Source organism: Tasmannia lanceolata, unplaced genomic scaffold, assembly GCF_043159265.1.
Source record: "Tasmannia lanceolata isolate RefF3 unplaced genomic scaffold, GAP_Taslan_0.1 ptg000003l, whole genome shotgun sequence".
Classification (NCBI taxonomy): domain Eukaryota; kingdom Viridiplantae; phylum Streptophyta; class Magnoliopsida; order Canellales; family Winteraceae; genus Tasmannia; species Tasmannia lanceolata.
In genome coordinates this window covers 11,276,997-11,301,149 of record NW_027518680.1, presented here as the reverse complement: position 1 = coordinate 11,301,149, position 24,153 = coordinate 11,276,997, and the positions used below count along the sequence as shown (strand labels likewise).

The window sequence follows — 24,153 nt, the reverse complement described above, 5'->3', positions numbered from 1 at the left end:
CTAATCTGTAAAAGACCTTAGGGCTTGATCGATGGAATCGCAGGCACATTTTTCCTCATTAGAGACCCTTATGATGGAACTATAGCTATAACGTATGAGTGTGTTCCCATCAGACGCAACCAATATTTATAGATTTCAGATCACAAGAGTTTGTGTCATTCCACACCTTTAACACTCACGTATTTTAGAGTTTCAAAATACTGGGGATTTATCCATAAGACTCCCTTTGTAAATAGAACACAAAGTGGATAGGAAAATTAACGTTTTATCTTAAAGTGGGTCCCACCAATGTGGGTCACATTAAAATGCCAACATTCTCCCACTTAGGGGTGTAAACGAGCCGAGCTTGGCCAGGCTCGGCTCGGCTCGTTAAGCTCAAAAGCTCGGCTTGGGCTCGGCTCGGCTTGGTCAGGCTCGGCCAGGCTCTCGAGCGGCCCGCTAGCCTTACCGAGCTCAGGTTATATTAAGTTCACACCCCTCATCTTCCCTGGACAGCCCTATCTAGTGTAATTTGACTACTTTTTTTACACTATGGGGGGTGGTCCAAGTAACAAATGGGGTTCCAAAAATGAAGTGACATATTTTGCCTCCCCCTTTCACTCTCTGGACAACCCTTTTAGTGTGTGTGTGTAAATTCTTAACGAGCCTTAACGAGACGAGTCGAGCCGAGCCGAGCCTGGCCTAAATCGGGCTCGGCTCGGCTCGTTAAGGATTCGAGCCGAGCTCGAGCGAGCTTCCGAGCCCGAGCCAAAATTGACACCCTTACTCCCACTTGATCCACATTGGTATATTCACAAAGTAACTTAGAGATTAATATAAATATTTTGAGAACTTTATGGCCATTGTTTAATAAAAAACATCAATCTCAGATATCCTTTCACTCTGTCTTTATTGTACACCCTTATAGCATGTCTCAAATGTACGAATCATAGCGGCATACACCTCCAACCGGAAATGTTACCTTCTATGTATCACATACACTGATTCACACTAATGTACACTTTATGTGTGGTTTAGAACTTTATTGAATAAGCTCACGAATGCTTATTCGGGTCCAACTTTATCTGCCCTCATGGAAGTCCTGTCTTATCAAACCTTGTATATACACTTTATATAAGACAGAATATATGTAAAAAACATATAAACAGAATCATCAACTTTATGCTGCAACCAAAAGTGACATTAATGTAATTAAGCACCAAATACTATAAGATCCATATGATTTACATGTTCTGCATACAACTTAGGCGGAAGTCCTTTAGTCATGGGATCCATTGTCAACTGTAAAGTAGAATGTGCTTAATAACCACTCGATGATTCAAAAAATTCTTTCTAACTTTAAGGAACTCCATGTTAAATAAGAATACAGTAATGCCTGCATAGTTACCTTATAGCACGCAATAAACTTTGCCTCCATAGTGAAAAAAGCTATCTATTTTGCTTTATGCTTTTTCACAAAATTGTGCCTCCTTCAAGTAGGAAGATATATCCCAATATTAACTTCCTAGTATTAAGACACCTAGCAAAGTAAGAAATTGAATATCCGATCACCACCAAGTGATCTAATCGTCTGTATGTAAGCATGTAAACATTTGTACCCTGAAGGTACTGTAAAACCTTATTTGCAGCTATCTATTTATCTGTCCAAGAATTATTCTTGTATCTCCCTAGCATCCTTACAGCGTATCCGATGTTCGGTCTAAAATAGACCTGTACACACATTAACTGTCAACTGCTGAAGCATAGGAATCTTAATCATCTGTTCCCTTTCCAAATCATTCATTTTGGGATTGCGACTCACTGAGTTTATAACCTTTAAGGATAGGTGCTACACTGGGTGAACAGTTACCTATCTAAACATTTTCAAAAATTTATTAATGTAGGCCTTCTGAGATAGTCCCAAGATACCTTGAGATTTATTTCTATGAATCCTAACGCCATTGACATATGAGGCTTCACCCATATCCTTCATATCAAAGTCTTGAGTTAGGAATTGTTTCACCTTATTTAGTATTTTCTAATTATTAGTAGCCAGCAAAATCATCTACAGATAGGACCAACAGATAAAATTTACTCCCACTGACTTTAAGATTGTTCAATCATGTCAGAAAACTTAAGGTACCAATACGGGAGGCTTGTTCAAGGGCCATTATAATCCTTAATGAGTCCTCTTCCGAAACTGGTAAAAAAAATCTCATGATAATCTTGCCCCCTTTTGAGTGAATCATTTAGCAACAAGTCTCGCTTTATATCTTTCGATATTGTCAGTAGAGTCTCTTTTAGTCTTATAGACCCACTTACAACCAATTGCTTTAGCCCTTTTAGGTAATTCGACAAGATCCCAGACTTGGTTCTTAGCCATAGACTCTAATTCATCTTTCATGGCCTCATACCGGAAATTAGAGTCCTCACCACTCATAGCTTATGAAAACGTCAAAGGGTCTCCATCATCCACACACTCTTGGTCAACATACTGAAGAAACACAATGTAATATGAAGAGATAGTCTGTCTCCTCATTCTTGAAGATCTCCTTAGTGCCACTATGTCCTCCACTTCAAGTGGATTCTAGTTGGCATTTTCAATGATAACATCTTCTTGGGGTGGCAAACCATCTATTGGTTCGTCCTCCATAACCACATCCTGTGGGGGGTCATGAATTCAGACCAATTGATCCTGAGGTACAGATATGGAAAATGGATTTTGCACTTCCTCGAAGACTAAGTCTCTAGTTGGTTCGCTCCCATTGTTGTCACCTTCTTCAAGAAAGACAACATTCTTTACTTCAATAAACTTAGTAGTATGATTATGATAGTAAAACTTATAACCTTTAAACCCTTCAGCATAGCCAATAAAATAGCTGCTAATGGTTTTTAGGTCCAATTTTCTCTCATGTGGATTGAACACGTTAACCTCAGCTGGACAGCCCCATATCCTTAAGTGTTTTAAGCTAGATTTCCAACCATTCTACAACTTGGATGGAGTTTGAGAAACTGCTTTAATTGAAACCCTATTTAAAACATATATGGTTGTCTTTAAGGCTTCGCTCCACAAATTAAATGAGAAGGTCGAGTGACTAATCATACTTCTAAGCATATCCATTAGCATGCAATTCCTCCTTTTAGCCACACCATTTTGTTGTGGTGTTTCCAGCATGGAATATTAGACAATAATGCCCTCTTCCTTTACAATCCAGCAAATGAACATGACCCTTATCACATTTCAGTGTATCTACCGTAATTTTGCCTCCTCTATCTGATCTAATGATCTTTATTTTTCTTTCTAGATTGTCTCTCTACTTCTGCTTTGTAAACCTTAAGGGCCCATTTGGATACCCCTTGGATTTGGATTTGGAGGTGAATTTGGATTTCCAAAATCCATGGATTTGAAATCAAGAATTTTAAAATTCACAAATTTATAAATAATGTCGTTTGGATGACCATGTATAGATTTGGATTTCAAATCTAAATTAAATTTTTTTGTTTGGGTGTTCTTTGGATTTGAATTTGAAATCTAACAAAACCAAAAAGCCCTAAAATACTTGATATAGGAGCATTTCAGCCATTTTCCATGATCCAGGGGTATTCTAGTCATTTTGTCCTATATGGGGGTATTTTGATCATTTTTAAGTCATAAGGGTGTTTTAATCATTTTTCATGACTCAAGGTATTAGTCATTTTGACCCGGTATAGGTGTATTCTGGTCATTTTGCATGACCCGGGGTATTCTAGTCATTTTACCTCATATGGCGTATTTTATCATTTTTATCTCATGAAGGTATTTTAGTCATTTTAGTCGTTTTTCATGAGCCATAGGTCCTTTTTACTTGATATAGGGGTATTTTGATAATTTTTCATGATCTTGGGGTATTCTAGTCATTTTACCCTATATGAGGTTATTTTGATCATTTTATGTCATAAAGGTATTTTAGTCATTTTGCACGACTCGAGGTATTTTGTCATTTTTACCTGGTATAGGGGTATTTCTAGTCATTTTACCTAATATGGTGTATTTTTATCTCATGATGGCATTTTTAGTCATTTTTATGAGCCATGGGTCATTTTTACTTGATCTAGGGGTATTTTAGTAATTTTTCATGATATTGGGTATTCTAGTCATTTAACCATGTATGAGGTTATTTTAATCATTTTTATGTCATAAGGGTATTTTAGTGATTTTGCACGACTCAGGGGTATTTTGTCATTTTACCTAGTATAGGGGTATTTCGGTCATTTTGCCTAACTCGGGGGTTTTCTAGTCATTTTACCTAATATGATGTATTTTGATCAGGTTTTAATGTCAGGTGGGTACTTAAGTCATTTAACACTTTTTTGGTATATTTTGGTCATTTTAACCCCTTACGGGTCAAATTTAGATTTATAAATAACCTCTCACAGAAAGGATTTATAAATCCAAAAAATTACACTAACACGAGAAATTTGTAAATCTTGTGGATTTCACTCAAATCCAATTTCAAATGTCATAAAGGCTTGCCAAACGCCGAATTTGGATTTAAAAATCCAAATTCACCTCCCAAATCCAAATCCAAGGGGTATCCAAACGGGCCCTAAAGGTACTTAATGCCTCACTCTTTTCAAAGTGAAGTTAGAGATACATATATTTCATATGATCGTCAATAAAAGAGATGAAATACTTTTGACCATTTACTTAAGGAGTTGAAAACGGCCCACAGATATCTATTTGTATGATCTCGAACTTTTCTTAACTCCTCTTGGCACCCTTCTTGGACTTGTTTGTCTACTTTCCCTTTACGCAGTCCACACAAATTCCAAAGTTAGCAAAATTAAGAGTCTCTAGGACCTCATTTTTTACTAACCTTTAAATGAACTTTATGGAGATATGACAATATCTCATGTGCCACAATGTAGAGGATTCTTTATTCTCGTGACCACATTTAATGCCAACACAATCTTGCAAAGTTAGGGTATTTTGAGAAAAAATATTTAGGCTCAAATGATATAGGCCATCAATCAAGATACCATTATCAATAACAGAATCCTTCATTCTATCAATAGAAGAAGAATGAGAATTAAGGTTCATATCATGGTCCAAAAGTCTAAAACAGATTAAAGTATGTAAAAGGTCCCGTCAAACAAATCATGTAGATGGCTCAAGCTAGTAGGTCCCTATATCTTCCACCCGTGAGCGTTCCCAGTTTCTTGAGAAGATAAACCGCTCACTTTTCGTCGGTGTCGGATGACTAACTAATCCTTGTAAGCTGCTGGCAACATGGATTGAAAAACCGGAGTCAATCCACCACATGTCATTTTGAACATAAACTATATTAGATTCATACAAACGAAATAAGATTATCTCTCTTTTAAGTCACTTTACATACTTGAGGCAGTCTTCCTTTATGCGTCCCTTCTTTCTGTAGAAAAAGCACTTTACTTGAGTATCCTTAACGTCAATTTGGTTAACTAACGAGTTATTTGCTTTCTTCTTCATAGGAACACTTCTGCATTTCTTTCCTTTGTTCTTTTCTTGAATGGCAAGATTGGCTATTTCCAGCTTCTCTTGTCTCCACCTCCCTTCCTCCTGTACGCTCATGGTCAGAAGTTTATTGAAAGACCATTTACACTTATGAATGTTGTAGCCAATCTTAAATTGGTTGTATTCAACAAAGAGGGAGTTGAGGATAACGAATACAGGAACAACTCGGAGATCTCGACTTTTAGGGCCTTCAATTATGTAGCAATATTGCACATTTTCATGATGCGCTCTCTCACTCCTTTATCCGTAGTGTGCTTCAGAGATACGAGTTTGCTCATAAGAGTAGCAGCCAATGCCTTATCTGAACTGACAAACTGTTCTTGAACAGCTTCCATAAACTCCTTGGCATTGGTGGTCCTAGGGAGAGATGTACTGATGTTTTGAGCAATGTGGCTTTGAATGAGCAACAAGCTTAAGCGGTTCGATCTCTCATACTCTTTACGGAGGTCATTCTCATCTTGCGTAGTCTCATCTGTAGGAGTGGGTGGTTCACGCACTCTGAGAGAAAGATTGATGTCCATCCAGCTTAAAATGAGCATAACCCTATGCTTCCACTAAGAAAATTATTCCCAGTATGAAAAGGGATCCTAGTAGATTCAGAATACAAAATATTGTCTCACTAGCTGCAAAATATAAAAGACAAACACATGCTTACTACGTGCTAAATTTCAATTAAGCCATAATACCAGAATGCCAACCCATATTGACATTTCTGATTCCAAATGCATCGTATCACTGTAGCCCTCCTTTGGGTCGAGGCTACAACACACAATAGATTTACCCTTAGTAATCGTACCGAACAATTAGATCAGAATTTGGTCCATTCTCCATACCTTTGGACCTAGGACAAGAGCCTTCATCTAATTTCATTGATCTCACGATTCTAATGAATTCATAATGCATAAGTGCTTTCCTTTGGGCCAAGCGACTATGCATTACAAACTCATTACAATTTCAGATACCATTAGAGTAAAGCAACTGAAAAGTTGCACTTTATGCGTCAATGGGCATTGTTAATGCACTTGTCACAAGGATAGCCATAGGATGCTTTCGCCTCTCCCAAACTAATCGAATACCACTTTATAATGGTATCTTGGGTGTATGACTGGTCTTTATGTCATATTACAACAATTTACTTATAGGGTATGATTTACATAATTACAAACATCAAATACAACTGAAGGAATTGCATACAATAACAACAACTAAAGAAACATGCATATAAATTGAAGCTGAATCATAAACACTTTTAATTCAGATTGTATAACTTTAGTCAATTATTAACTTTATTGTAGAAATTTTAGATTGATCAGATTACCTTAATGGAAAATCCAAATCAATTTTCCAAATCTTTGAGGCTATAGGCAAAACTGACCATAAACAGCTTAAACATCTTCAAAACTGAAATCTACTAATCCAATCAGTCTGAAACTGATACACATAGTACTGTAGGGTACTGGTAACATTTCATCAAAATCTGGGAGTGTTTCCCAAACCCTAGGGACAAAATCCAAAGCACTTTTATAGTGGGAATAAATAGAACAACAACCTATTGATCTCGGATGGTTCTAAAAATTATACTATTGCGTCCGAAACGCCAAAAAAATTTAGGGTATAGTTCAGAGCTTTTTCTATTTATGATCCTAAACCCAAGAAAAATTGGAATATCGAGTGCCCAAGAAAAGCGGAGATTCACGGAAAAGTAACCTACATGTCTCAGATTGTTCCGAAACTAGTACCGTTGCGTCCGGAACGCCGAGAAAAGTTAGTATTTAGTTCATCACTTTTCCAAAATCCCAAATTTTAGTGCCCAAAACAGTGCCCAAACAAAATCGAGGAAAAGACAAAATAAGCAAAAGGGCAAAAAAAAACTTTTAAAGTTATATGCGTTAACGTTAATGGAGACGCGAGTCACCATGACGTGGGCGGGGTCATGGTGATGTCGCCAAACACACCTTTTTCCTTTTTTTAATTATTACTTTATTACCCTTTTATCTGTTTTGTTTTTGTTTTATTTAAACATACCCTTTCCTGTTTGGTTACTATTGAATGTGACCCACGCGGCGTCACATAACTTAACAGCGCAAAACGCTACAAAAAAATCGGGATGGCCACCACCGGCGATCCAGATATCGGATCGTCTTTCCGTCAGTGGCGATGGAACCGTGGGAATGCTCACTTCTCAACTACACCGTCAGTTCACGGATCAGCAGTCCGGATCTCTGTGATAAAAATTAGCAAAGAAACTAAAACTTCATGTTTTTGTCTTTTTTAATGGTAATTTCGTCGTAACTTCACCGGAAGAGTTTCTTTATTCCAGAATCATAGTTTTTAATTATTCAAAGTAATTCTATATCATCTTTTTTTCCAAATTCTGAATAAATCTTTTCCGATTTAATTTAGAAAAACCGATGGACAAAATTGATTTGAATTACTTAACTCAAAGGAATTGATCTATCTTGATCAATCGACACAAGCCGAAGGTTGGCTCTCATACCAACTGTTAGACTTTATTTAATTTGAAATTAAAGCGGAACTTGGAACTTACCTCCGGCCATGGCGATTAGAATCAAAGATCACGACTCTCTCTTAGCTTTGGCGATCCACAAACACGAACACAATCTCCGCTGCGCACAAACAAGAGAAGAGAGATCTTCTAATCTGTAGAAGACCTACTTTAAAACGCCAACATATTATGGATGTAGATGGATCGCCTAAGGATGCCCTAACTATACATGATTTTAATAAATTTTGTGCGGCTCTTTCAAAGCATGTGTGTATTTTGTTTCGCTTGCAAAGCTATTGGAAAGCTAGTCCAATGGTTCAATGGCTCAAAAAGGTAAAATTCTATGGAATGTGACTCTCTTAGCTACCATATGGGTGTTATGGAGAGAGAAAGATGCTAGTATGTTTAGAGGTATGGTGAAAACCCTTCATTTCCTGTTCATAAAGATTTTAGCTTCGATGGGCTCGAGCCTTGCCGAGTTTTCGGTTCATCTTGATGCATGACTTGTGGTAAGGATGGTCAAAGATATGTACCACTAGAGAGATGACAATCTTGAGGGCCTCCAAAAGTTAAACTTTGATGGTTCTATTTTGGGAAATCCAGAGTTGGCTGGAGTTGCTTAATGAAAAATAATAATGGTGCTACAATATGGGCTTCCACTGGCCCTGCTGAGATTGTCGACTCCAACATGGTAGAGATAAGAGCTTTGCATCAAGGAATCAAGATGTTAGATTAGAATGTTCTTGATAAGGTCATAGTGGAAGTTGACCCCCTGAATGTGATGAAATGGTTGAAGGGAAGCTCTCCCCAGCCCTAGCAGTTAGCTCTATGGATTGATGAGATTTTGGATACAATGGCAGGCTCATCTATCTCTTTTCACCATGTTAGAAGATCGGCGAACAGGGAGGCCGATAGGTTAGCTAGGCCCCGGTGTGGTTATTGTATTGAGTTTTTTCTTTTTCCCTTTGTTTTTCTTTGTAGCTAATTTTCTCGATCGCTGGGTTTTCCTTGTGTATTTTCTATTAATTTAATTCTTTGCCATTAAAAAAAACACTATTTGTTTTTACTGTGGCACTCCTCACTTTATTAAACACTTTCGCAGGAGAGAACAACCACATAGGTCAAATTTGCTCTAAAGAAAAGTGAAGGAGGGAGGATTTTCACCATGACAACCTAAAATTCTTACATGAGAAAATTAAAGGTGAAAACGACTTACAACAGGTCAAATGCATGGCACCATTGCTACAGTACTATTGTTTAATTGAAAAGTTCTTGAAAAATCCTGAACATTTCTATGCCGATATTAAACTTAAGAAGAACCCAAATAATTCAAAAATATGCAAATTCGGCGAATAATTCGACAAGTTCTCTCATGTTATCTAAACATTTAGGAAAATACATTTTAGTGAAAGACGAATCACATTATTTATTTTCTAGCAAACATATGTACTCTCCCATCCCTCCATGTTTTTTGTTTTGTTTTTGTCTTACTTAGAAAAAAGACTATATATATATATAGTCAATACACACCCACACATACAGATCAGATCTGGTGCATGTCGTGAATTTGACAAAATGGATTCGTTTCCCTAATTCTTTCCTTGAAACTCTTACAAACTTTTCCCCGAATTTTAAAATATTTGCTTGATGAATTATTCTCGAGCCGGGACAAGACATGTTACTAATTACATTTTAAATTTCATCATTTTATTTGTATAATCTGAAAACAATTGCAACTGTTCCTGAACTTTTCCCAAATTTTCAAATATTTGCCTTGACGAATTATTCTCAAGCCAGGGCGGGACGTGGTACTGATTACATTTAAATTTGTCATTTTATTAGTATAATCTGAAAACGAATGCAGTTTCCTTTAATCCAACATCTCGGCCTCGGATGTGGAATTAATTCGTTTAAAATTTGTCTTCTATTAGTATAATCAATTATTCACGTCCTTGATTATATTTTAAATTTTGTCATTTTATAAGTATAATTCGAAAACCCTATACATATTGAACAACAATTTCTTACCATCTGACTTAGCATTACCATAAAAACACTCATTTAGTCATTTCATTCAATTCTCCTTTCAAATAGAAGATTACTCAAACAAAGAAAATTTATCATCTCTATAATAAAAGCTACACAACACATAAAAATAAAAGATACACACATAAATGATGATTAATAATCTATTCAAGCAATAAATCACTCGTAGAATTGAACCAATGCTACATCGGTCCTACTCATCAAACAACGATCATAGACATTCAAATCAAAGCATCATGACTGTAAATTCTTCAAAGCTAAGGATGCCATCTCCATCTAGATCGAACACACTAATCATAGCCGTACATTCCTCGATGGTCCTCGATTCGCCCAATCGACTAAGCATCCTCTCCAAACTCTTGGGTGTGATACACCCAGACCCTTCCATCTCATACATTCCAAATGCCTCTCTCAAATGCCTTCTCTTCTCATCTTCACCTTCAACTTCAAGTAATCTCACAAAATCCTCAATTCCCAACAACCCATCTCCATCACTGTCTGATGATTCTACTAAAGCGTCTGCGTCTTCTACCGAAATCTCCTCCCCCAAATTCTTCATACATTTCTTCAATTCAACAGCTGATATCTTCCCATCTCCGTCCTCATCGACGTGTCGAAAGACCCTTTCGAATTTACTGCACTTGGGTGCATTAGGAGTGATGGAAACGGTGTGATTTTCGGATTTGTTAGGAGAGAGTTTTCTATGTACTTTCCCAAACGATGAATTGAGGGAGAAAGACAATTTTTCAATTGGGTCTTTCTCGAGTTGCTGTTGAGAAGTAGGAAGTAACTCTTCAGGTCTCATTATGTGCTTATCGACAGAAAAGATTCAATACGATAAGCAAGATAGGAAGATAAGTAGATCCTCTGATAGATATCGAATGTTTCGGTAGTTCGATTTTGGAGAGACCGATGTTTTTGAGCTCTCTCTATCTCTATATATACGTTTAAGAAGGTGGTTGGCCGTTATCTTCTTTCCCCTGATGTTTTGTGGGACAAGGTTTTTGTAGCCTAGAGGAAGTTTCGGGGCATTTCTCTAACAACCTTTAAAAAAGAAGAAGAAAATAACAGTCGGCTTACAGAAGTTCAACTCCGCGTTTTAATTTTTAAATTTCTATCCTGACCGGGTAACGGTCAAAACTACAGTGAAAGACGTGTTATTCCACGTCCTCGTGACAAAGATTGTTGAGAAAATTTATTTGGACCTACCCGTATGATGTTAGCATGATTTCCATCGTTCATACGAGGGCCCACATGTTGTGAGAACCATTGAATGATGCTTGATGATTAATTCTTATAGCTATTCACTAGTAGGGGATGTCAACGGTCCGGATTGGGTCTTACCCAAGACTCTTGCTCGAATCCTAATTGGAGAATTCCTTGGATCTTACCCACTAAATGTCTGAATCTAAGCTCATTCTGATCCAAACCATTTGGTGGATCATTTGGAATCTAATAGTAGATTAAAAAGCTATTTAACTATAATTACTTTTTGTCTTTGAAATTAAGTTCTTGGCTTGGAACATAGTCGATGTGAGGCAAAACATCCATTTTCAAAACACTCCCTCCGATCTACATGCACATTCACCGTATAAAATCTCCCTGTTTTCGTGGTAGCTTAACAAATATTTTGTTTAGGAGAATTTACATGGTGCCAGAGAGCAGGGAGTCCAGTGTAGGTGGTCCCATCCTGTTTGATCCCACATCAGCCTACTTAATAGGCTGCTGTTGGATCAAATATCAAGCATGCTTGTACCACCTACACGAGCTCAACGGCACCATATAACTTCTCATTGTTCAGATCATACAATGGAGTGTGCTCCATTGCACTTTTAAAAAACATACGGGACTTCAAGCGCAAACGGCATATAAATACTCTATTTTCACAATTGGACACTCTCGTGTAGTTTTTACCATAGTCGACAAGTTAAACGGTGGTGCTTTCCACATACATGCGCCTGATGCATGGTTTTAAATTTCGACGGAAATCCGAAGTTTCAAGTTTCTGTCGAGACCGAAACTGAAATCGGGTATACCTGAAATGTTACAAAATTTTGGGTGAAATTTTGTTCGAAATTTAAGGATTTTCGCAGGAAAATATCAATTTTCTTTATTATTTAATATTTTCCGGAACTTTCGTATGAGATAAAATATTAGTTTAATATATTTCGTCCGATTTCAACAAAGGACTGAAATGTATTCCAAAACCGAAATTTGAAACCATGGCCTGGTGTAAGTTGGGATGTCGGCCATACGTTGTAAGAGACTGATTTAAAACATTTTTATTAAGTAGGCGGATGATGCTAGCAAGTAATCAATCGTAGGATGATACCATGGGAATAAAAAAAAAAGAGTAAAGTACGGAATGTGTGTGCTAGTTTGGAGAAATTACGGATTTTGAGTACTTTTAAACCCAAGCATCAAACACGGGTGATTCTCCAAATTCGGGTGGGAAAAAGACCCCCATACCCTTATGACATGATCAGAGTCCTCGTATGTTAACCTTCCTGATGGATGAGAACGTCAATCATTATCTTTAAAATTTTAAAGAATGAGAATGTCAATGCAGGCGGAGTGAAAATATCATCAAAAAGTGCTAAAGTTGTCCACTTTTCATGTCAAATCACGTCACATGGGGAGCGCATGCGTATCTTTTGAATAATAGCAGCTCACATCTCTTTTGGCTTAGAATGGCGATGTTATTGACATTTTTATTATTTCCCACGTCTCTTTTGGATGAGAATGTCGCCGGATTTTTTAGTACGCCGCCGAAATATCAAGTACACCGCCGGATTCAAGAAACACCAATCGTTCAAAGATATCAAGTACGCCACCGAATTCTAGAGTATGCCACCGAATTTCGAGTACCCTGCTGGGTTTTTTTGGATTCAAACATGTGTTCCAAACTTATCGAGTACGCCGCCGGAATATCAAGGGGTACGCCGGCGGAAATAGGGTGTAAGCGGAAAGAGTGTACGCCGACGGAAATAATGGATTCGCCTGCGGAATCTCATACAGAGATACAGTATTATTAGAATACGCCACCGTTCCATATTGATGTCCACGTGTCGTGGATCCGACCGTCTGTGCATATTGCCAAATGCCAAGATTTAAACGAATCCAAGGGACTCTGGGTTCAAAGAAAGATTTCAAATCCAAACCAAACCAGCTGTGTATAGAGGCGCCAGCGTTCCAAAAAGTTTTTCAACACGTGTCAAGCATCCATCCGTCTATAGTTATTTCCGACAACCAAGATAGAAACGAACCCAAGGTTCTGTCGGTTCAAATACACATTTAGACGAACCAAAAGAAGCCTTGTGAAGCGTCCAATTTAATAGGCAGTAATAAAAAAGAAGACTTATGTTGATGTTTGAAGGGTATCCGGGTCTTTTTCCACCCGATTTTGGAGAATCACCCGTGTTTGATGCTTGTTTTTCAAAAATACTTTAAGAATCACCTGTGTGTGTTTGACGCTTGTTTTCACTTCCCATGGAGTATGCATTCACCCGCTTGTAATGTGATTTGACGTAATAAAGTGTTAAAGTTACCATATCACGTTATAAAGAGGGCGAATGTGTATTGTATGGGTTGAAAATATCAACTCGTGATATAATTCATTTTCTCTCGTTATTCTTTTCAATATCTATGCATCGGTTGTTGACCTTGAGAAATTTTTTTACCAGTAATAAAATGTCTTCGGCTGCTGTTTTGACTGTCACCAACGAGAAGAACGGTTTTATGTCACCGTCACCATGACGGTCACGGGCCAAGCTGACGGCAATTTTACGCGTTGCGTGTGCATCGCATCGGACCGACCGATTTACAGTCCGGATACGTTTCGAGATCACATAACTCCCAAATGATATCGACACCCCCAAGAATCAAAATTTCATGATGCCGGGTGTGGTTTTGTGACTTTTCTATTTCTTCAACTCGTTGATTTATCTTATCCACGGGAAATGGTATATTCGACCCTTTTTCTTCCCTTGGCCACCCCTATAGTGTATTTAAGGCTACTAATTATAAACTAGGAGGGAATGATCAAGGTAACTACAAGATTAGATATGATGCTAAACTCACAGGAGCCCTTGTACAAACCGGCTACAGGGGCTCCTCTGTTGGATCCATGTCATTTGCTTCTAAGTTGTCAGTGCCATTATAATAAATGTTAGAATATGTGGGATCCAATGGTTGGATTGGGTTAAGATCTCACCGTTGGATCATCTTGGAGGTAGATTGGGTAAGTGGCTAAATGGAGCAACTAGATAAATTAGCCAAGTGGATTAGAAGAGGCAGGCAAGAAAGATTAGGAAAGTAGATTTGATTAGGTTAGATTAGAATATTCTAGTGTTATCTCTTTCCATAGTTGTCTTGATTTATTTATATGTTTATTATGTAAGTGCTATATAAAAGCACCAATGGATTCTCTTGGTAAGCAACCAAGATTAATATAATTTTCTATTATTTTACAATAAAAGAAGCAAATACACAAACACAAGATATACACAATTCGATAACGATGCTTATGTGGACAAAGCAATATTCAATCCTCCGCTATGAGTAAGAAACAATACAAGGATTTCCATGAAATAAACTCTCTCTCTCTCTCTCTCTCTACTAAGGCTATGTACTTTCTTCACAAGAGAGATAACCAAGAGAGAGCCCACAAGAAAAAATCAGGTGAAAACCCCCTCACAAAACCCGGCCTCTGTCAGACACTTGTGTTTTCTATAGTAGCTTTTAGGTCTTACATAAGTCTCTTATATAAGGTCACTTCCCCAAACTTTAATATCTAGTTCTCTTTCTTAGTTATATATTAGGAAACAATAAGAGTGCACTCCCTCAATTTTTCAACTCCTCTCTCCATTTGGTCTCTTAATCAATTAGGAAACAACAAGTCCTACTTGCATGGAGAGGACTGCTACTTACATGGGAAACAAGACATCGATCAATCTCTACCTTGGCCTCTTTTCAAGTCATTCTGAAGATTTTTCATTGACATCCCCAACTCTTTGTTGTCCCCAAAATCACCAATTGCCTTCTGAAGGACCAACTACATGCCATCGAATCATACTCATTCCGGCTTCATCGGACCTGATCAACATGGCCAATGCAACTTGCATAGTAAACTCTTGAGAGGGACCTTGATCCATCCTCCCTGCCGATAGGAACTAACTTCTAGCTAGTGTTTACGCCACAAAAATATGTCACGTCTGTCTCCTCTAAATGTGAAAGATTCCCTGTACACCTTGTCACTCTATATGCATCATTGAATTATCATGGTCGTGGCTCTATTGACACACTCAGTGCATATGTGTAGCTTGCTACATCTCAACTCTCAACTAACCACAAATTTTTAAGTTTTTAGCCGTTGATCTTGATGTGTAGATAATTCCGATTACTATTGGAACATCTAGCCCTCGATCGACAAAGATGAGTATCCATCATCAACCCCAGGTGGGGCCGGGTATTACATTGATAGGCTCATCTAACTCTTTTCACCATGTCAGATGGTTGGCGAACAGCGAGGCCGATAGATTAGTTAGGGAGGGTTGAGATCTCTAAATTATATGTATATAGTTAATGTTGAGTTGGGTGTCTTGAATTTAAACCCGTTTAGGGTCCGAGAAATTGTGTGCGATCCGGATTAGGCTCGTTTATTCGGCAATGCGTGGGCTTTGCCCACCATTGCCAGGGGGTTCAGGGGTGAAGCCCCCAGCCGCTTGGTCTGGCCCGTTTTATGTGTTTTTTGGCCCGATAAGACTAACTTAAAGCCCGCTTTATATAAAGGGGCTTTTAGGGCTTATTTCAGGAGTAAGTCTTGTAAAGAGGATTGAGACCTCTAAAGAAACAGGAAAAGGGTGTGCTAGGGTTTCTAGTGGGTTTGGTGAGAGAGAGACCGATCTTCTCTTGTAATCTCTGAATCTTATAGTGGATTTTCTTGTTGCCTCTGCTGTGGAGTAGGCTTTTGCCGAACCACGTAAATCGTTGTGTCTTTGTGTGATTGCTTGTGTTTATTCTTTTGTTTTACTTTACCATTGAAATCACATATTGCTATTTGAGGTTTTTCACAACAGTTATATATATATATATATATATATATATATATATATATATATATATATATATATATATATATATATATATAGGGAGATGATATTTTCACCCCCCCCCCATTAAGCAAGGGCGATGATATTTTCACCCTCCCTGCATTACGCATGCGCCCCCCTTTTAACATGATTTAACGTCAAAAAGGGTTAAAGTTGCCCACTGTTCATGTCAACTCACATTATAAGGGGGGTGCATGCCTAATGCAGGGGGGGCAATTATCATCTCCCCTTCTACAATATGAAAACAAATACACTTCACAGCTCTGTTTTGGGAGCTGACGACTGATGCTACGGCGTCGCGTCTCTGGTCTTTTCACAAGAACTATAATTACATTGTAAATTTCATCATTTTACTTGTATAATATGAAAACAAATACAACTCTTCTTGGTCTTTCCACAAGATCTATAATTACATTGTAAATTTCATCAGTTTACTTGTATAATATGAGAACAAATACAACTCTTCTTGAACTTTTCCCGAATTTTCAAATATTTGCCTTGATGAATTATTCTCAAGCCAGGATGGGACATAGTACTAATTACATTTAAATTTGTCATTTCATCTGTATAATCTGAAAACGTATGTAACTTCCTTTAAATCCAACTTCTCAGCTTAGGATGCGGTACTAAAATAGTGTTAAAAATTTGTCTTCTATTATTATAATCCATAATTCATGTCCTTAATTATATTTTAATTTTTGTCATTTTATTAGTATAATTTGAAAACCCTATACATATTGAACAACCACAATTTCTTACCATCCAATGAAACATTCCCATGAATGAGACTCATTTCAATCAATTCTCCTATCAAATAGGAGATTACTCAAACAAATAAAATTGTATCGTCTCTATAATAAAAGCTACACAACCAAACCAACAAAAAATAAAACTTATATACATAAATGATGATTAATAATTTAATCAAGCAATAACTCAAACCATCAAGCAATCCTATATTGGTCCTACTCATCTAATGGCAATCGTAGACATTCAAATCAAAGCATCATGACCGTAAATTCTTCGAAGCTAAGGATGCCATCTCCGTCTAGATCAAACACACTAATCATAGCCGTACATTCCTCGATCGACCTTGACTCGCCCAATCGACTAAGCATCCTCTTCAAACTCTTGGGTGTGATAGACCCAGACCCTTCCATCTCATACATTCCAAATGCCTCTCTCAAATGCCTTCTCTTCTCATCTTCACATTCAACTTCAACTAATCTCACAAAATCCTCAATTCCCAGCAACCCATCTCCATCACTATCTGATGATTCTACCAGAGCCTCCGCATCTTCTTCCGAAATCTCCTCCCCCAAATTCTTCATACATTTCTCAATTCAACGGCTGAGATCTTCCCATCTCCCGTCCTCATCGACTTGTTGAAAGACCCTTTCGAATTTACTGCACTTTGGCGCATTGGGAGTGATGGTAATTGTGTGATTTTCGGATTTGTTAGGAGAGAATTTTCTACGTAATTTCCCAAACGATGAATTGGGGAAGAAAGATGATTTTTCAATTGGGTCTTTCTCGAGTTGCTGTTGAGAAGTAGGAAGTAACTCTTCAGGTCTCATTCGTGTGTGATGGAAACAAATGAAATGGAAGTGGGTGTTTGTGGAATTAAAATGGGCATATGTTTATGTGCTTATGCACTGAAAATATGTGCAATACGATAAGCAAGATAGGAAGATAAGTAGGTCCTCTGATAGATATCGAATGTTTTGGGAGTTCGATTTTGGAGAGACCGGTGTTTTTGAGCTCTCTCTTATCTCTCTATATACGTTTAAGAAGGTGGTTGGCCGTTATCTTCTTCCCCCTGCTGTTTTGTGGCACAAGGTTTTTTTAGCCTAGACGAAGTTTCGGGGCATTTCTCTAACCACCTTAAAAAACAGGAGGAAAGATTCAAAAGAATAGCTTACAGAAGTTCAACGCCGCGTTTTAATTTTAAATTTCTATCCTGACCGGGTAACGGACAAATCTAAAGTGAAAGACGTGTTATCCCACGTCCTATAGAGTCTAGACAAAGATTGTTGAGATAATTTATTTGGACATACCCGTATGATGTTAGCATGATCTCGATCGTTCATACGAGGGCCCACACGTTGTGAGAACCATTGAATGACGCTTGATGATTAATTCTTAAATCTATTAACTAGTAGGGGTTGTCCACGGTCCGGAATGGTCCATCCATTTTCAAGTCCCAATTTGCTCAAATCCTAATTGGAGAATTCCTTGGATCTTACCCACTTAATATTTGAATCTAAGCTCATTCTGATCTCTACGAACGAGCTTCAATGTAGGCTTCACATCTAAAAAGCTTCTCGTAGTATCATTTTCACGAGATTTTATATGATGTGATTGCATGATATTTCAAAAATTATAGTGGGGCCCACTTCATAGAATGATCCAAACCATTCATTTATGCTCCGTTCGGTTGATTGCGATGGCTCGGAAAGTAGTGGAATATGAAGTCGAAGGGAGTCAAACGGGAGGAGACAAGCATTTTGATTTGTCTAGAATTACCCCGGAGAATAGTGAAGCAGTATTTGGTTGCACGGCATAACTTCGGAAAGTATGAGAATAAGTAGGCGTGCCATTACCAATATAAGGATAGAGGGAAGAGAGAGAGAAAGAGAGAGCATCATTCCTTAGAAAATTCAACCAAATTTTTTTACCACTTCTAGAGGGGACAAGGAATCCACATCATCACACAAGTATTGATTACATGGGAGAAATTCAAGGGAGTCCAATGCTATTTGGCAACCAAATATGGAATAGCATGTCAAATCCCAACCAAATTCTGACGGCTGCCGAGATTTTGTTCAACCAAACGAAGCATTAGGTGAGTGATATCCCCCCAGATAAAATCCTCCCCTTTAACGATTTCCATGAGAATGGTTCATTAATTGAGGATAAATTCACCCGATCTAAGGGCTAGGCTTATCCTATGAGATGATATACAGGATACAATTGAAGTGGATGCACACATAGATCGGTATTTGTGGTACGACAGAAGCAGGGGCGGAGGCACATATAGCATGAGGGGGGGGCGGGGGGGGGGGGGGCATGCTCCCCCACAATGAATTGCAAAATCCCTTTTATGGTTTACGGCCTTACATGCATGCTTAGCTAGTTTTAAGTGGCTTTATATGCATGCTAGTGACCAATTCAGGCAAGTGTAAATTAGTCCCCTCACCACACCACCCCAAGTGTAAATTCCTGGCTCCACCCCTGGACAGAAGTACCGCCCTTGATATTTGATCCAATAGTACCATCTAATACCAAGGTCGGTGCTATCAATACCGATCTACATACACATTCCCTATATAAAATCTCCCTGTTTACGTGAGAGCTCAATGAATAATTTGTTTAGGAGAATTTATATGGTACCCGAACAGGGCCTCCAGTGTATGTGGTACCATCCTTCATGTTTGATCCCACATCAGCCTACTAAAGAGGCTGCTGTTGGACCAAATATCAAGGATGGTACTTGTACCACCTACACGGGCTTAAGCTTAAGTGCTTAACGGCACCATATAACTTCTCATTGCCAAATGCTAAGATTATACAATGGAGTGTGCTAAGATTTATGCACCGCATATAAATACTCTATTTTCACAATTGGACACTCGTGTAGTTTTACTAGTCGACAGGATAAACAGTGATGATTACCACATACATGTGCCTGATGCATAGTTTTTCGACCGAAGTCCGAAATTTTGGTTTCCGGTTCGAAATAGCGTATACCTGAAAAGTTATCAAATTTTGGCCGAAATATCGTTCGAAATTTAAGGATTTTCACATTAAAAATATCATTTTTTCTTTATTATTTAAGATTTTCTCAAAATTTAGTATGAGATAAAATATTATTTAAATATATTTCGTTGGACTTCGACCGAAATTTCTGATAAAGTTAATAGATTGCTATTATTCTTGAATTTCTTAGACCCTTTACAAAGAGCCCTAACTCATAAGGATAAACATTGAAAGAGATCATGATAAGAAGGGAAACAGATAAACCTAATCTAATTCACTTGCCTACTCTAACCCAAGTGCCCGACTTCTCATTATAGCCCAATCAAATCAAACGTGAGGAGATTTGATCTTGATCTAATTTCATCCTCTAATAATTTCAGTTTCGGTGAAGACAGAAACGCATTCGGAAACCGAAATATGAAACCATGGCCTGATGTAAGTTGGGATTGTTAGAGTATATGCCCTGAAAAGTCAGTAGAATGACATTCTCTAATCAATAAAGATTTATTTCATGACTGAATGGGTATTTACATTTATAAATATGTGTGATATGCTTATTTTATTGACACATGTTCGTCTTTAGGTAGCATAGTAGAAATGTCATGCTCAAAGGATTCACAGATCCAAGGGAGCAAGGAGTATGACATATTGGTTCTATGTAAGCCTTAATAGTTCCTAGTTGGGAAAGAGACTGGACATCTCTTTCTGTATACAACTAGCACCAGTCTTGCCTACATGCACGTGTCGTGAGGTGCCTTATCTCGGTCATCTGGGTAGTGGACCCTAAGCAAGAAGAGTGGGTACGACGATTGGATCACATAACCAAACCGGATCAAATAAAGAACAACTTGTGGATAAAAAAGTATAAAGTTGTTCTTCCAGACATGACCCTTTATAAGTCCTTAGACCTGAGGGATCTTATTAGTTTGTTGGTCCGTTCTAGGGTCTTAGTCTATCTTAAAGTTATTCTATTTTCAGAGCCACATTCGGATAAAGCTATATCGTAGAGCAAACCCTCGAGACCAATAGTGATACCCAACAAGGGATTCTTCAGCCTAAAATTTAGGGATTGACATCTACAATTTTGTCAGAGCGGTAGGCCTATTAAATAGCCTGGCCAGGCGGATTTGATAAAACGTTTATCGGAAAGTTTTATGAAACATTGAATTGTTTTCAAAGGATTTTACAAATGCATTTGGAGGCCGAACACCGCTTGACCTGGTGTGGATCCCGATCCGAGGACGGTGAGGGAACGGGTCCCTAACACCCTCTGGATCTCCACAACGTGAATGAGAGCTCTGCCAAGGAACTCTCGAAACTGTTGCCACTCTCACAGCATAGCATGAGTGGCGATATAAAAAGAAAGAGATACATCCTGATCCGGAGCCAGGGCTCGAAACCAAGATATATCTAAAAATAACTCAGAGTCGCCATCCATGGACACGCCATGGAACTAAAACAAATGCTCTGTTTGCAATGGATAACCAGAGATACAAAAGGTCCGTGCCTGATGACAAATGGAGAAGGTCCGAAGAGCGCCCCCAATTCGCCCGAGTGCGAACACTTGGTCTCTTATGCCATTTATTATTAACCTCGAAGAGTTTTGGGCAAAAATCATGTGAAATGGGAACAATCCTCAGGAGTCGTCTATCTAAGCATGCATTTCCTGAGAATAGAAATAATAAGCACACAAAAAAATAAATGAAAGAGGTGCCACCTAAATATTGCTAGGTTATGAGTGACATACCTAATTTGTGTCTAAGTTCTGATGGACAAACACATGCAAGCTACAGCTAAAGGTATAGGATCAGTACAAGAAAGTAAGAGAACATAATAAAACACACAACATAACAAATCCTAAGACTCTAAACGATTTAGCCCGAGTCCTCGAATGGTCTGGTATTCATCCAAAGAAACCTACGTATCCCCGCCTCCACGAGAATCAAGGCAACGTAATTCTTCGCACCTATTCTAAGCTAGGATGCCTAAGACACCTAGACCTCTATCTTAGACTCGATCTAAAAGACCGGACTAATTATTAAAGCTTCTTGAACGATTATTTAAATTCCAGTGAATTGTAGATTTTAGGACACCCTATATGCCCTAACTAAATGCAGGTTAGCCCTAAGCTAATGCAGGTGGTTCCTACAACCTATGTGTAACTAGGCTGTATTTCCTAAGGAAAACAATGGGATCACTAGCGCATTCTAGACCTAGTCATCAGTCGGCGATGTGAATCGCCAACTGACCGGACGGAGGCGCTCCTATAACTCTAGGACAAACCCCTAACTCTAAAACAAGCACACAATAACCACAACAAATCAAAGACAAATCCCCTAACTCTAAAAGAAACTCTTTATCTAGGAGAAACTCCTAACTCCAAATGAAGAGCTTTTTGAAAACACGGTTTTAAAGAAAAAAGGTTAAAATATATTTATTTACAAAGTTTGGCTGGACTTGGGATGAAGATCCTAAGCTGCACTACGTACCTCGTGGAAGAGGATCAAGCCAACGTAGTTCGAAACGAACTTTCCTAATACGCTAAAAAAACTCAACACTTTAGATTTTTTTAAAGGTTTTTTATGTTTTCAAATGTTTTTGATGTTTTAAAATTTTTAGAAGTGCTTTTATATTTTTGACGTTTAAAAAAAGTGTGTTAACACCCTTTCAGCTAAAGGGGATTCGATAGAAGAGCCTCTATACCCACCATATCGCGGTAGAGTATTACAGGAAAACGGGATCCCTAAAGCCTAAGGGGAAAGAAATCAAAACGGGGGAACTAAAGTCCCAAGGAAGAGAACAATCTTAAAGAGACGAAAACAAACCTAATGAGCCCTAATCAATCTCCAAAGGAGACGATATCTAACCTGCGAGGGAAAACCCTAAACTAACGAGAGATGAAAAGCTTCTAACCATAAGGGCAAACTTCTAAATGAAAAGGGACAGAAAAGAACCCTATAGGAAGAACTACTGAACAATCAGCCACTAAGGAAAGGTCCTAACTAGTTAAACACTCTGAGAGAAGGAAATCCCTTAACCTGCGAGAACTCTAAGGCAGGAAGGGAAGATGTTGGCTCAAGAAACGTTCCATCGTCGCCAAACCCAAGAGAAGTGTTCTCAAAATCGATGGAATCCCGAAACTCGAAAAGGATCCTGAGGAACGTGCAAAGAATAGTCCCGAAAAAGAAAGAAAACCCCTCAAACCCTGTGAAGACCCTAAGATGGGGAAAATGATAGGAAGGGCAAGGGGCTGGCTCAAGAAACATTCCGTCATTGCCCTAATCCGAGGATGATATGCCCAAAATCAAATGGAATCCTAAAATGCAAAGAGTATCCCCAGGAACTTGAAGAGACTGTGTGCCCGGAGAGGGAGGCTGATACCATTATTCACAAGGAACATAAGAGGGGCTGGGATCTCTTAAAGTATTCAAATAAGGAATTTTTAGAACTTAGATAAGGGTACGATCTGATCTTCCAAATTTCCAAGGAACCAGTAAATGACCAAAACAATTTAAAGCCCTAACATAGCATGGATGATAACAGCAAGCCACAAAATGGTTCAAATCTTAAACTAACATGATGTATATGATTAATTCAAACTCCAATTTAAAAAGAGGGGGGGGGGGGGGGCAGCCAATTACCTGAATGGCTGATTAATTCAAAGCTTCTTCCCAACACATTAGATGGAATTCCCCTTTCTATCCTATGCAAACTTTAAGCCAAAATTATTCACAAATCCCAAATGAATCTTCTCATTCTCCTTGCACCCAACAGATCCCAACTGAACTCTCCTCCAAGCCGCTCTATATTCCTCTTCAACACCTTTATCAAGGAGATTCTTTTGCTCCTCCCTTTCTTCCGAAACCCAAGGAGGCTCTCCTTTCCAAAGACCCTACTCCAAAAACCAGCAAGAGATCATCATATCTTCGTCATTTCATTTTTTTTTTTTACAAGACCCTAATGAAATCCCAAACTATTTCTCATTGAAACGAGATGGTGGTAAAGGGGAAGCAAATGGATGGTTCGATGGTGGTGGTGGAGATGAGGAAGAGATGGTGGATGGGTTGAGAGGATGGTCGGTGGGAAGTGGGGAAATGAAATGGGTTTCAATAGGGCTTAGGATAACAGGGGTTTGAAGAAATGGGGGTAGAGGTGGTGAGATGGAAGAGGAAGGAGGCCGGATTTACAGAGGAGGTGAAGAAGGGAAGATGGTTGCCAGG

The 24,153-nt window shown here is 38.4% G+C and overlaps 2 protein-coding genes across 2 annotated transcripts; both read right to left on the bottom strand.

Annotated features, from left to right (window-relative positions):
• Positions 1 to 10,060: 10,060 nt before the first annotated feature.
• LOC143861236 (uncharacterized) lies at positions 10,061 to 11,849 on the bottom strand. The gene has a single exon (XM_077372169.1). It carries the CDS (start codon positions 10,867 to 10,869, stop codon positions 10,291 to 10,293), a length of 579 nt encoding a protein of 192 aa, XP_077228284.1. The 5' UTR covers positions 10,870 to 11,849; the 3' UTR covers positions 10,061 to 10,290.
• Positions 11,850 to 17,172: 5,323 nt separating this feature from the next.
• Positions 17,173 to 17,643, bottom strand: LOC143865403 (putative calcium-binding protein CML31). The gene has a single exon (XM_077375805.1). It carries the CDS (start codon positions 17,503 to 17,505, stop codon positions 17,173 to 17,175), a length of 333 nt encoding a protein of 110 aa, XP_077231920.1. The 5' UTR covers positions 17,506 to 17,643.
• Positions 17,644 to 24,153: the final 6,510 nt, after the last annotated feature.